Source organism: Nelumbo lutea, chromosome 1 (assembly GCF_056320005.1).
Source record: "Nelumbo lutea isolate HS-2025 chromosome 1, American lotus-T2T, whole genome shotgun sequence".
Classification (NCBI taxonomy): domain Eukaryota; kingdom Viridiplantae; phylum Streptophyta; class Magnoliopsida; order Proteales; family Nelumbonaceae; genus Nelumbo; species Nelumbo lutea.
In genome coordinates, this window is record NC_142684.1 from 113,159,115 (window position 1) to 113,172,162 (window position 13,048).

Below are 13,048 nucleotides of genomic sequence, written 5' to 3' on the forward strand. Positions count from 1 at the left end.
CACGGGCGCAGTGCCTCGTTGACTCATTTCCCTCTCTCTCGCTCGCTCGCTCTTCGCTCCGAACTTCTATTATTCTATAGTTGTTGATATTGCTGGGAATAGTTATTTCACTGAGTCAAATCATTTAAAAGGAAGAAGAAAAACCTTTTTTTTGGTAGAGAAAAAAACCTTGTTAGTTCTACTTCTACCCCTTCAATTCTTTAAATCTTTTATATGTGGATTAATACCTAATATATCTCGTCTAGGGTTTTAGTGTTTTTGAAATGAGCTTACTGTTCAGAAGAAGACCTTCAAATCTCATCTTGAATCGGAACCTCTTTGCATCAGTTTCTCTCGCTCATGCTTCACCCTCACCATCCAATGATTCTTCTCAGACCCCTCAAACCGCATGGATTCAACAGACAAAAACAGTTCAGCTTTCAAGCCCTAGGGTTCAAAAAAGCTTCTTCTCGACGCAGTCCAGCAAATTCCCCGAGTACGAGATGCCGTCAGTGACTTGGGGTGTGATTCAAGGACGAAAGGAGAAGCTTGTCTCTCGCGTCATAATCTGCGACTATTTGAAGAGCTTGGGAATAATTCCGGATGAGTTGGAACATCTGGAGCTACCGTCGACGGTCGAGGTCATGAAAGAGAGAGTGGAGTTCCTTCAAAAACTTGGGTTAACGATTGACGACATGAATGAGTACCCGTTAATGTTAGGATGTAGTGTTCGGAAGAATCTGATCCCTGTTTTGGGTTATTTGGAGAAAGTTGGAATTCCGAGATCGAAGCTCGGGGAATTCGTGAAGAATTATCCGCAGGTGCTTCATGCTAGTGTGGTCGTTGAGCTTGTTCCTGTGGTGAAGTTCCTTCGGGGTCTAGATGTCGAAAGGGAGGATATTGGTTATGTGTTGCAGAAGTATCCTGAGCTTCTGGGCTTTAAGCTGGAAGGTACGATGAGCACCTCAGTCGCTTATCTTGTCAGCATTGGAGTCAACCCGAGAGATATTGGGCCAATGGTAACTCAGTACCCTTACTTCCTGGGAATGAGAGTGGGGACGATGATTAAGCCCATTGTTGATTACTTGGCCTCCTTGGGCCTTCCGAAGAAGATCTTGGCTCGGATGTTTGAAAAACGAGCATACATCCTCGGCTATGACTTGGAAGAAACCATGAAACCAAATGTAGACTGCTTGGTTAGTTTTGGAATTCGAAGGGACACACTTGCTTCAGTTATTGCTCAGTATCCTCAGATACTCGGGCTTCCATTGAAGGCTAAGTTGTCTTCCCAGCAATACTTCTTTAACCTAAAGCTCAAGATTGACCCTGATGAATTCGCACGCGTAATAGAGAAGATGCCTCAAATTGTTAGCCTTAACCAAAGTGTCATATTGAAATCCATTGAATTCCTACGTGGGCGGGGTATACCAGCTGACGATGTGGCAAAGATGGTTGTAAAGTGCCCCCAACTTGTTGCTCTGCGAGTTGAGTTAATGAAGAACAGTTATTACTTCTTTAAGAGTGAAATGAAGCGACCTCTGCAAGAGCTTGTGGAGTTCCCAGAGTACTTTACATACAGCTTGGAGTCAAGGATCAAACCAAGGTATCAGACGTTATCAAGCAAGGGGATTAGGTGTAGTTTGGCTTGGTTTCTTAACTGTAGTGACCAGAGGTTTGAAGAGAGGCTGCAGGCAGATTATATTGAAACAGAGAGTATGGGACCATCATTTTGTATGGGTGGTAAATTAGAGATGCCAGGGAGTGATATTGTATCAGAAGAAGAAGATGAGAGTGATGATGAAATACTCTATAGACGGACTGTATCTCTTTAGTGAGGTTTATTTCCTCTCCCTAACAGGATTAATATTAAATTCCATACATCAAGATGATGTGATTATCTGTGTTCATTTCATTCTTCCCTACTTATCCTTTCTAATGAGTAGTTTGCTTCACTCAATCTCCAACTTGTTAATTTCTCCTAGAATGGATACCTTATTGTTATTTATTATGCTAAAAGTTTTGTATGTTAGTGATGATGAATATCCATGAGCATGGTATAAAGAAAGAATCGAACGAAAAAATATATATCATTTTCATTGGTACTTTCAATCAAGTTTGTGAATAGCTATGCTCTAAATTATAATGTTCAGATCATTTTGTGCAAATAGTAAGCAAGGGTTTGTACATGTCCTAGTTGCATTGTCATCTCTTTCATTGCTAATTTTGGTATATACTTTATACTTTCAAAGTTACAAAGGTTTGTACATGTCTTAGTTACATTGTCATCTCTTTGATTGCTAATTTTTGTATATACCTTATACTTCCAAAGTTACAAAGATTTGGGAAGGTATGTTTTAAAATGCAGAGGCATGACGCAAGGTGTTCCACTACCTAGAGGTGTGAGGCGTAAGCCTCCTGAACACAAGGAGGCTTATGCCTCCTTAAGAGGAGGGGGGTCAGGAGGAAGGGAGGATCTAATTTTTTCTTTATTTTTAATAAAAATATTTTATATTAAGAAGAATAAAGATGCATAGCATTAGTAAAAGGGGGGGGGGGTCGTCCCTTCCTTTTCCTCTCTCTCTCTCTCTCTCTCTCTCTCTCTCTCTCTCTCTCTCTCTCTTCCTTCTGTTTCTTTCCCTTCCCTTCCCTTCCCTTTCTTTTCTTTTCCTTTCCTTTCCCTTTTTTCTTTTTTCTTTCAGTCTTTTTATACGAGGTGTTCATGTGGCGTACACCTCTAGCACGCCTCATGGAAAAGCGCATGAGGCATACGCCTCAAAGGTGTCAGCGCCCCCAGCATGTGCCTCAAGGCATTTTGGGAGTGCCTCGCTTGGAGGCGCACCTCCAAGCCATAGTTGTCAAGGTGACACCTAGGCAACAAGGCGCCCTTGGAGGCTCGCCTCGCCCAGTCGCCTAGCAGTTTTGTATACTGTCTTATAAAATACTTTTATATTGTTACTTTTTTGAGATTATAATTATAAAATAGACATTATTAAACAAAAATGTTCATTTTTTTTGTGTTTATAAACTAATTTCTTTTTATTATTTTCTTATTTGTTAGGGTTTAATCAACACAAACATTCTTAACTGCTGTATTGAACCCTCAAAGACTTCAGAATTTGAATCATTAAGTAAGGGAAAAACTTAAAGTTTTGTCTAATCAACACATTTCTTCCACCACATCTCTTCTTCTTCTTCTTCTTCTTCTTCTTCTTCTTCTTCTTCTTCTTCTTCTTCTTTTCAAAGACTTCAGAATTTGAACCAATAAGTAAGGGAAAAACTTAAAGCTTTGTCTAATCAACACATTTCTTCTTCTTCTTCTTCTTCTTCTTCTTCTTCTTCTTTTCAAAGACTTCAGAATTTGAACCAATAAGTAAGGGAAAAACTTAAAGCTTTGTCTAATCAACACATTTCTTCTTCTTCTTCTTCTTCTTCTTCTTCTTCTTCTTCCAAAAGTAGGAGTTCAGTCCCCATATTTTTTGAATTTTCTTTTTCTTTCTTCTTTTTCTTCTCATAAATATGTTGATTTTCTAGACATAAACATGAAGTTTATAATTTTCTTATGAAAATTATGGATAGCTATTAATGAAAGATGGTTATGGAACCTAGGGAACTACCTAGGATATGTATTTTTCACTTAAAAAAATCCATCGCGTAGGCGACTAGGCGACAAGGTGCCCCCCTGTTGCCTAGCCTCGCCTTGGCACCTTGAAAACTATGCTCCAGGCGTACGCCTCCCATGCCATTTAAAACACTGGTCCCCACCATCCAGTGAAGCTCAACAAGTATTATGATCATTCAGAAAAGCATGTCACTTATCCATTTTCCTTTTAGTTTGTTTACTTTTTCGTTTTTGAGGCAATGGAATTTCTCTACAAACCCGTAAAGTATTGCATTGTATTGGTGGTTCAGCAACTGATGGGTCATAATTCATACCTTTGACATCTCAGTATTTCATGGATCCCAATTTTATAAACCATCACATTCCAATGATTTCTCTTTGAGCCAACCAAAAATGTTACAGTGAATGATTGAGGAAATTGTCAACATGTGAAAGATCAGAACTTGGGATAAAAAAAGTAGAAGATCAGAACTATTTAAAACTTCAGTCTGGGTCTGGTCCACCTGAACTGCTTGTATGGTAAAACTAATAAGCTATTTCTTAAGAGATATGACATGCTATGAAGAACACTAATAGCTAAATTAATTCTTGTTCGCCCAAATTGTTTCAAGATTGATTTAAGCAGGTTATTTGTTTTGAAATCCAAATTAATAAAGAGAATCGGTGCAAAGCCTTATGGCCATGTATTTCATGTCGGGTAATCAAAAATAAAAGAGAACTCAGAAGACCATAAAGGTAAGAAGATGAGTAGTGAAGTGTATCATCTCAAAAGAACTATTAACAGTTCAATTATAAAAAATAAAAAAAAAGGAACTATTAACAGTGTTGCTGTGGGGAACCCAAGCAAAGTAACAATGTTAATTGCCTTGCAGCAAGGGAGAGAGAATTTGGTCAATAGAGACATTGATGGCAGTATACCGGGGAGTGGGGATTGGCTTTCCTGGTTCTCTTATTGGGTATTTTTATGGTGGCTTGGCATCTCTGTAGTATTCTAATTGAAGTGTTTATATATATATATATATATATATATATATATATATATATATATATATATATTTTTTTTTTTTTTTTTTTTTTTCTGTGGATATGATCCTCCTAGTCTAGGAAGTCCAGCTTCTTTCAATTTTGTTAATATTATGTGTGCAAAAATTGGTCTCTTTCACACCATGTTTGTGTTCTGTGCTGGGAGAATGGGGAAAACGTCAACCATCTGTCCTTGTGTAGAACATCTCATTATATGTGGCTTAGAATAGGTCCACCACATCAGAGGGTGCTGTCAACACTTCTCCCACCAAGGAGAAAAAATGTTGCCCCAAATCTGAGAAGCATAAGAGCACTGCAAAAATGGTAAGGGCTGCACATTGGTCTCAGATTAGTAAAGAGTCAATGTGGTAAGCCTGAATGATCTACTAAGAGGGTGGGACATTATTGCAGGTTTTAATAACAGGGTGCCTCAAAGGGTGGTGGAATGGACTTGACCGGGGGATGGAAGCTGCAAACTAAAACTTTAATGGGTGCTGTCTTGTAAATCCTGGGAACTCTGCAGTGGGAAGTGTGGTTAGGGATTCTCAGTTATTCAGGGCCAGCTGGCTTTGGAAACTTACTAAGGACAAAATTGTTAGCATTAATTCATAGCCTTAAACTGATTGTTCAGCAGGGGTTATTGAATATAGTGGTTGAGGGGGACTGTCAAACAGTCTTTTTGTGGATGAATTCTCGAGAACAAATACCTTGGAAGTTTAAACAGTTGGTGAGGTTGGTTCACTTTTTTTTTTTTATTAATAACTGTTAACTTCATTGAATTTAAAAAACGTGAGGTGGTTCACTTCTTAGGTGCCAGCTTGAAAATCTCATTCATTTGGGTACCCAAGAGTGCAAATATGCTAGCTGATTCTCTGGCAAGATTGGGAGTAGGAAAAGATAGTTGGAAGGGGACAATACAAGCAGAATAGTTTCCCAGAAATGTTATAATCTTGGAGGGTGATGTTCTTTTTAGTGCCTGAGTTATTTTCAAATGCCACATAGGATTTGGAAGTTGAACTATACAGCGCTGGAGTGAGCAGCAGTTTCTTTTGCTTGTTGCACGGAGGGCTTGATTCACCAGTTTCATGGAGTATCCCAAGCTCATCAGGAACTTCAAAGAGCTCATGCTTGAGTTTCAGCACAAGATCCTCAATCCATCTGGCCTCAGCAATGAGACATACACGTCCTAAGCAATGCATTACCTTACTGCATTCATTGATGGCTAGCACCTGAGAGGAGGTAGAGCATGTCATGTTAATTGCATCCAATGCTTAGTTGGTTGTAGACATATGTTTCCTAAGATCCACTTGGGACAACTCCTTCGTTTTAGCTCATTCTGCCCATTTCGGAAACACTCAGCTGCCATTTTGTCCTAGAACATCGGTTTCCTTGATACCTTCGCTCATTGTTGACAAGCCTATTGTGGTAAGCTTTCTCCTTTCCTTTTTCACATAGACCATAATTTCCTTCTTGTTTTATTGATATTTGCCTTAATTTAAATTTTCATGTTTGTTTTGTTTTGATTTTCCCAATACAAACCTGTTTTCGTTCTCAGCAATTGAATGCTCTCTCCTCTGTACTAGGTTTTCAACTTATGCCTATATCTTTTAAGTGCTTAGTTTCATATACTTGATTGCTTAGTTGCATATGCTTGAAATTGTTGTTATTGTTGATTCTGGTGCAGGAGAAGGTAAATCATGTCTGTAGTGGCCTCTGGGCTGAGTAATGGACTGAATCCCTGTCATGGGGATCTTGAAGTGTTTATTGTTTTGAGAAATTGGAGCAAATTGGTGAAGTAGCATATGGGTAAGGTGGAAAAGTAGAAAGAAAGAAACAAAATTCTTTTTTTTTTTTACTTGTGCAAGCAAGATTACCATGCTTCATAGCTTTCGCTTTGATTGCTTTGTCTGCTACTTTGTTGGGAAGTTTATGCTCCATCTTTGGATGTGTTTTATGCGTACTCAAGAATCTAAATAGGGTTTTGTCAAGTATATATTCATGTTCCCAATGAATCTTCTTTCACTCGATTTCCTTAGGTGGGACTGAGTCGAGTGTTTCTAGGTATCAAAATTTTCTTGCAACATGGTCTCTTGGAAATATTTCTTTTAGCTACTTTTACTTTTATATCTTTTTTTTTATGGATTCAGTACCTGTTATCTTTTTGTGCTTGCAATCAAAACTACATGGCCAAGGAAAATTAAAACAAGGGAAATTGTTGCATTGAAAAAGATAGAATGGACAACCAAAGAAAGGTTTATGCTTCTTGTACCTTCTTTTGATTTTTGCAATTCATGGTCTGTCAATCATAAATTTAAATTTTGGTTCTAGAAGCTAAGGTTATTTATGAAGTTATTATATCAATATTTTTGGTTTACTTTAGAATGGAATGCGTCTAATGCTTCACTTTGATATGCAGTTCCCATTTATTGTAATCCTTGAAATTAAAATTCTAAAGAAGCTACATGATGAGAATGTAATAAAAATGACTAAATGTGAATGTTCAATTGGGAATGGCATCACAGTCAACTGTCCTAATTATGGAAAGACCTAATTGCAATTTCTTTGAAATCCAACTGATTTCTATTGAAAATGAAGAAGAATTTTACATATTTTTAAATTTTGACAAAAGACAAACCAGGATAAGGATCTCGATTTTTTTTTTTATAAATAAGTTAAGTTTTCATTAATAGAAAGAATGAACTGTGTCCTCTCCTAACAAGAAGAAGAAAGCAGAAGATAGAAAACAGATTCAAACAACATTTGAGCCCAATATAATCATTCCACGAGAGTGTTTCAGTTATTTGGTTGAAAGACCCTGATTTTACTTTCATTTTTTTCCCTCCACATTTTTTGTTTTTTACAATGTCTAACATGTCATTAATGGGCCCAGACATTGTCTTTTCTTTTATGTTTTTTCATCTTTTTTTCTTTCACTGTTCTTTTTCAATTGTTAGGTTTATTTCTTCCTTTGTTCCTTTAATATGCAACCATGTCTCTGAGACTAAAGCATCTTGAGTGTAGCAGCACCTTTGCAAGAATTAGAAACAATGGATTCTCTTCCCAGTGACTATGATAAGATTGAGTTTCAAAATCTAAAAATTGTGAATAAAAACAAACCAATGGTTTCAAAGTATTTTGGGATCCATGTATATACTCAAAGCTCAAAAAGCTTTTGCACTTGCACCCTGAAAATCACCTCAATTTTTTACGTTAGTGTTCATGTTGTGGAAAGTTTCTCAGCAAGTAGTGTTGGTGCTGTCAAGATCCAAAGGAAAGATAGCCCCCAAGAAAGCGTTTCAACAAAAGGATCTCCATCTACTTCAATTCTTGCAAATTCGGTCTTTCTGTGATACTCAAGGGGCACAGAATCTCTTAACTTGGAATAATTCAAATCTATATCTTTTTATTTATATGAAATATTCAATTGCATGTGCAATGCAGTGACACTCAACTAGTCCTCAGGAAAAACAGAGATGACTAATCTACAACATATACAGGCATCATAGTTTTCAAGGTGTCTAGGCGATTTTGGGAGACACTGGGGTGCCTAGTTGCCTAGGCGATAAAAATTTTATAATATAAAAACTGACTTTTGGCTAGTTTCCCAGTTTTATATACCATTTGGCATGTATGTTAATTGAAAAAATAGCAATTCTCTTCATTAAGACCATTAAATTTCCTCTAAAAATGTGGCAAATTATCACATCTAAAAGATAAAAATATTTTACATATATTAATTTCATTATTTTCGAAAATACTACTACTACAAGTATTTAAGAGAGACAATTCATATTAATTAGCAGCTAAAGAAGGTTATTAACTTTATATGATAAATATTCAAGATAGAAAGTAAAATAGAAAAAAAAAACACAAGGATGGAGTTTCTGTTTTATTTAATTAGAGAGAGAGAATAGAAAAAAAAATAACTTTATTATTCTATTCTTTCTTTCCTCTTTCTTCTCCTTCTTTCTTTTCTTTTCTTTCTTTCTTTCTTTTTTTTCTCCTAAAAACCCTTTGATCTTTTAAATTTCAATAGTAAAACATTAAAACAAAGTATAATTGATATATATAGCATATAATAAAATGTAATAAAACATATATTAATAAGATACAGCAATATAAATGATATTATGAAAGGCGCCTGCCTTGTCATTTTTGTTGCCTAGGCAGACGCCTAGTTGCTAAAAGTCAAAGCGTTTGGGCGAGGTGCCCAGCCAAGGGTGCCTAGTCGCTTAGGCGATGCCTTGACAACTATGACAGGCATCAAAGCCATGATAGGACAGATTTCTTCTCACATTGTTCAAAACTGTTGGATGAATTATACATCTTCCTCAGGGTAGTTCAGTGTTGAAAATTTGATAGAGCCTGATTCACATCAGGGTAGTTCAGTGGCTGAAATCATCGGACCTATTCACAGATTTTACTGTGGATGATCTGCCAAGGAATTGGAGAGAGATTGGCAGATTGCTAGCAGTGCCTAGGTCAAAATGTGTCTAAGTCTGTCTTGAACCCCTCCCCCACTAGATTTATAAAGCTGATCTTTGATGGTAGTAGTAGAGGGAATCCTGGGCAGTCAGGCATATGGGGTGTATTTAGGGATGGGAATGGGACTGTTTTAGCTCTGTTCTCAGGCCCAATCAGGAGTGGTGACTCTCTCAGGGCTGAGATCTTTGCAGTCTTGGAAGGTTCCCAAAGAGCAAAAGATATGAACATTAGAAGGCTTGCAATTGAAGGGGATTCAGAGGTGGTGGTAGGGTGGCTGCAAGAAGACAAGGCTGGATTATGGAACTAAAACAACGAAAGGAGAAGTTTCAGGTGGCCGGTTAAGGACATGGAAATAAAATTCAGTTGGGTGAAGAGATCTGCTAGTTCGTTTGCTGATGGGTTAGCTAATCTAGGGGTGGACAGGGAATCTACATTTTGGGCTCAGTTGTAAATCTGGTTTTCTCATTCTGTTGGTTCATGCCTCTGCTGGGGAGTTAAGAGAGTTTATCTCCCCCTTTGTATGATTAATTATTCTGATTGATTAATGAAAGTTTTGTTATTGATAAAAAAAAAAGTCTGTCTTCCTCTTACTGCAATATATTTCTGCTTGAAATGTAGGATAATTAATCTATCCATAATGACCAAAGCTGAAAGAATTGTGGGAGGATTGACAATGTGACATGAGAAGGGGCACCCTGAACTAAGGGTGTCAATGGATTGGATTTGGGTTGGAACCCATCCGAATCACATCTAAATTGGACAGTACAAATTTTGGTATTGGGTTGGACTGGTCCATGTTTTATGGTCTGATAATAATTAGTGGACCGAAATGGATGAACTCAATTTCTCCACAAACCATCTGAAAATCCATCGCAGGCTAAATCGTCAGACTGAGAACTCCTATCTAGGTTCTCTCAGGTCAGTGAACTGTCTCTCTGGTGATTTTCAATCTTTGGCAGCTTTCTCCCTCCAGCGTCTCTGGCAGCTCTCTCTCTTCCATGGCATTTCTAACATGGGCTTCTCAGGCATCAGTCTTCTCCCTCCAGCATCAGGTTTCTCAGCATTCACCATAAATGTGAATGAGTATTTTCAGAAGGAGTTCTTTAAAAAAGAGTTACCAGATAAAAATGATATTATTGTAGAATGCTTATTTTTTCTATTAGCATTATGGCATAATTCATGTATCATCTGGGCATTGACTTCTCTTTTTTGTGTATCTTTGCTGTTATTATGTACTAATAAAATACTGTAAATTGGATTTCAATTATTCTCCACAGCTTTACCAAACATGTGGTCACTATGAAACCCAGAACAGCCTGTTAAAAACGCATTTGCTTCATTAATGCTTGATAGAGCTGCAGTACTGTGGGTCTGGCATTGCCATGGTGAAGTAGGATGTGGCCAGTTATGGCCTGTGCCATGTTTAAAAAGGGTTCCAATTTAATGATTTGAACATAATCCAGAAACCAATTAGCCATACTGTTCTGTCAATTCTATTATTGGCAAAACTGCACATACAAATGCATTTTGCATTTATACAGCTTAAACACGACTGACTAGCTACAGTTGTACATGCACTGTCCCCTTAAACAATAGTCATAAGTTCATGTTTAGCTGTGATATGTTCAGTAATGATGACCTTAAATCTGAGAAAGAGGGGTTTATTTGTTCATATTCTTGTTACTGTAACATGCTTCATTTGTTATATGGAGATGCTCTGGATATAATGCATGCCCATATCTTCTAGGGTGGAACACAGTTCTGTTATTAGTTTTACAGGGGTGTTATTTCTCTGTTAGCATTTAATGAATTTACTTCACATGATGGGGTCTAAAGGAACATCTGGCTGATCAGATCATCAGATACTGTAATTTCTTTGATCAGATACAACATTCAGTTTAATTATATGCACCAGAGAGCAAATAATTGGTTCTACCTGGAACATATGGTTGAAGAGGAACCACAACTTGGTTTTTTTTAGGTTTTCCTCCTTGACATAAATGTTATGTTATTTCTCAGTAACTTGGTTCTTTTGGTTGAGCACAGGTGCCAGCCTGGGTGATATTGACAGGGATTCTTTGGAAATTTTGCACCACTCACCAACTGCTCCTCAGTTGAGCATGCTCCTCTCTCCAAGACCCCCTAACACCTCTATCCTGTGTTTTGAGTCCAGATGGTAAGCCTGCAATGGGCTTTTAGTAGCCCAGCCAAGGCAGCTGTTGCTTCAGAACTGAGGTTAAAGTTCTTCTAGAGAGTCTTCAAATAGCTTCAGAGCTGCTGCAATGGCCTCTTCTTGAGGGTCTTCAAGTGAGTTAAAGTGATAGCAATTTTTAAACAGATTGAGAAGATGATATTGACTATGAAGTGTTAGCAGAACTGGACAACATTGAGCTCAATGCTATTATGGTAGTAAAGAGGTAAGTGATGATAAGGTTAGTTTTTCTCTCCTATAGCCATCATTGAATGTAAAACCTTCAAGTCTTTCTAGTGGTGATCAGTTCTATTTTGTGCTTTCCACTAGACTATGTAGCTTTATGAGTGGTGCTTTTATAATGATTTTGTTAATATTATTAGGAAGTGCCACGTTTAGGTGGGTATGCATGCTTAAATGCTAAGCATGCAGAAACAAAATGCCGTTTTCTTAGATGCAGAAATAAAATCTAGTTCTTGTGGGACTGGGAGGGATTTTGATGCAATTGAAAAATCTGGCGGATTTAGATCATTAACAATGAAGATGGTGAAGCTGGAGAATAAGCACAACCAATAGAAGAAGCAAATCATGGAAGGTCAAGTTGGGACCAATGATCCAACTATTGTCCTTAGGCTCAAGACACACCAGCTTGTTATGTTTAAGATATATGACCAGGAGCATTGCTTCCCAGTTTCCATAAGCCTTGACCTGGTGATAAAAATCTATAAACAAGTTTAGAAAGAAAGGCTTCATTCATTTGATCAATCAAACCTGAAACCAAGCCCACCAAAACAATTTTAAGAAAAAACAGTCTTCCATTTATATAGATGAACATTAACTGTATACTGAGAGTTGCTTGAAATGTTTTGAATTCCATTCACATAGGTTCTCAATCCTTTGATCCATCTTGCAGGGTATTAGATTCAGCATCTAACAGTTATGACAAGCTGGAGAATTTTGCAGCAGTAAGGATAAAGTTGTCTTATTGATGGAGAGAAAGCTGTTGAGATGCAACCTGATGCAGTAGCATTTGGAACACTTGCGGCAGATGTTGCTCCCGGTAGTTGATGAATTTTTTGTAAGGATGAACTGGACTTGGATCTAATAGTAATCTGCTTGTATGAAGCCTTGAATTTTCTGCTATTTGACATCATGGGGAAGAATCTTAGGATCAACAGATATGCAGATATCCCTTTACAGCTTAAATGAGAAGTAATTATGTACTCCTCTTCACGGGAAATATCAGTAAAGGAGCACATTAATACTGAATTAACATCATAGTATCTAGAACATGCATTGAAATTTCTTATACAAGAAAATGACCTTTTTTTTTCTTTGGTAGGTTAATAATTATGGAAAAAAGGGGAATGCTAGCATGGTGGCCTTTGTGAACATAGAGCTTTTTCAATCACCAAATGGCAAAAAATAATCATTTTCATTTTTATATTTTTGTGGAATTTCTAATATGTTTCTGTAGTTTTTTTTACTATTTTCTGGGTTTTCATGTAGTTTTTGGTGTTTCATTCACTTCAGATTGGATTGGACGTAATCCGGTCCATTTACATTTTAAGGGGACTGGATTCAATGTTTTGAAAATCGTAGAGAAAATTGAATCGAATCGAAATGAATTGTGAATCCGGTCCATTTATGAACTTGTCAAAAAATAAATATAGATATATTAAAAGGTTAAATGTATATAGGAAAATGACTCTTATTTAATATATATATATTTAATCGGTTCCGTTCTTCCC

The 13,048-nt window shown here is 37.1% G+C and overlaps 1 protein-coding gene across 1 annotated transcript; it reads left to right on the top strand.

Annotated features, from left to right (window-relative positions):
- LOC148876880 (Mitochondrial transcription termination factor family protein) lies at positions 1 to 12,741 on the top strand. The gene is made up of 3 exons (XM_088978454.1): positions 1 to 1,815; positions 11,153 to 11,523; positions 12,211 to 12,741. The coding sequence occupies exon 1, from the start codon at positions 264 to 266 to the stop codon at positions 1,809 to 1,811; it is 1,548 nt and encodes a 515-aa protein (XP_088834580.1). The 5' UTR covers positions 1 to 263; the 3' UTR covers positions 1,812 to 1,815; positions 11,153 to 11,523; positions 12,211 to 12,741.
- The last annotated feature ends 307 nt before the right edge of the window (positions 12,742 to 13,048 follow it).

Coding starts and splice junctions, on each gene's coding strand:
- LOC148876880 (XM_088978454.1), top strand. CDS start 264: ATGAGCTTACTGTTCAGAAGAAGACCTTCAAATCTCATCTTGAATCGG.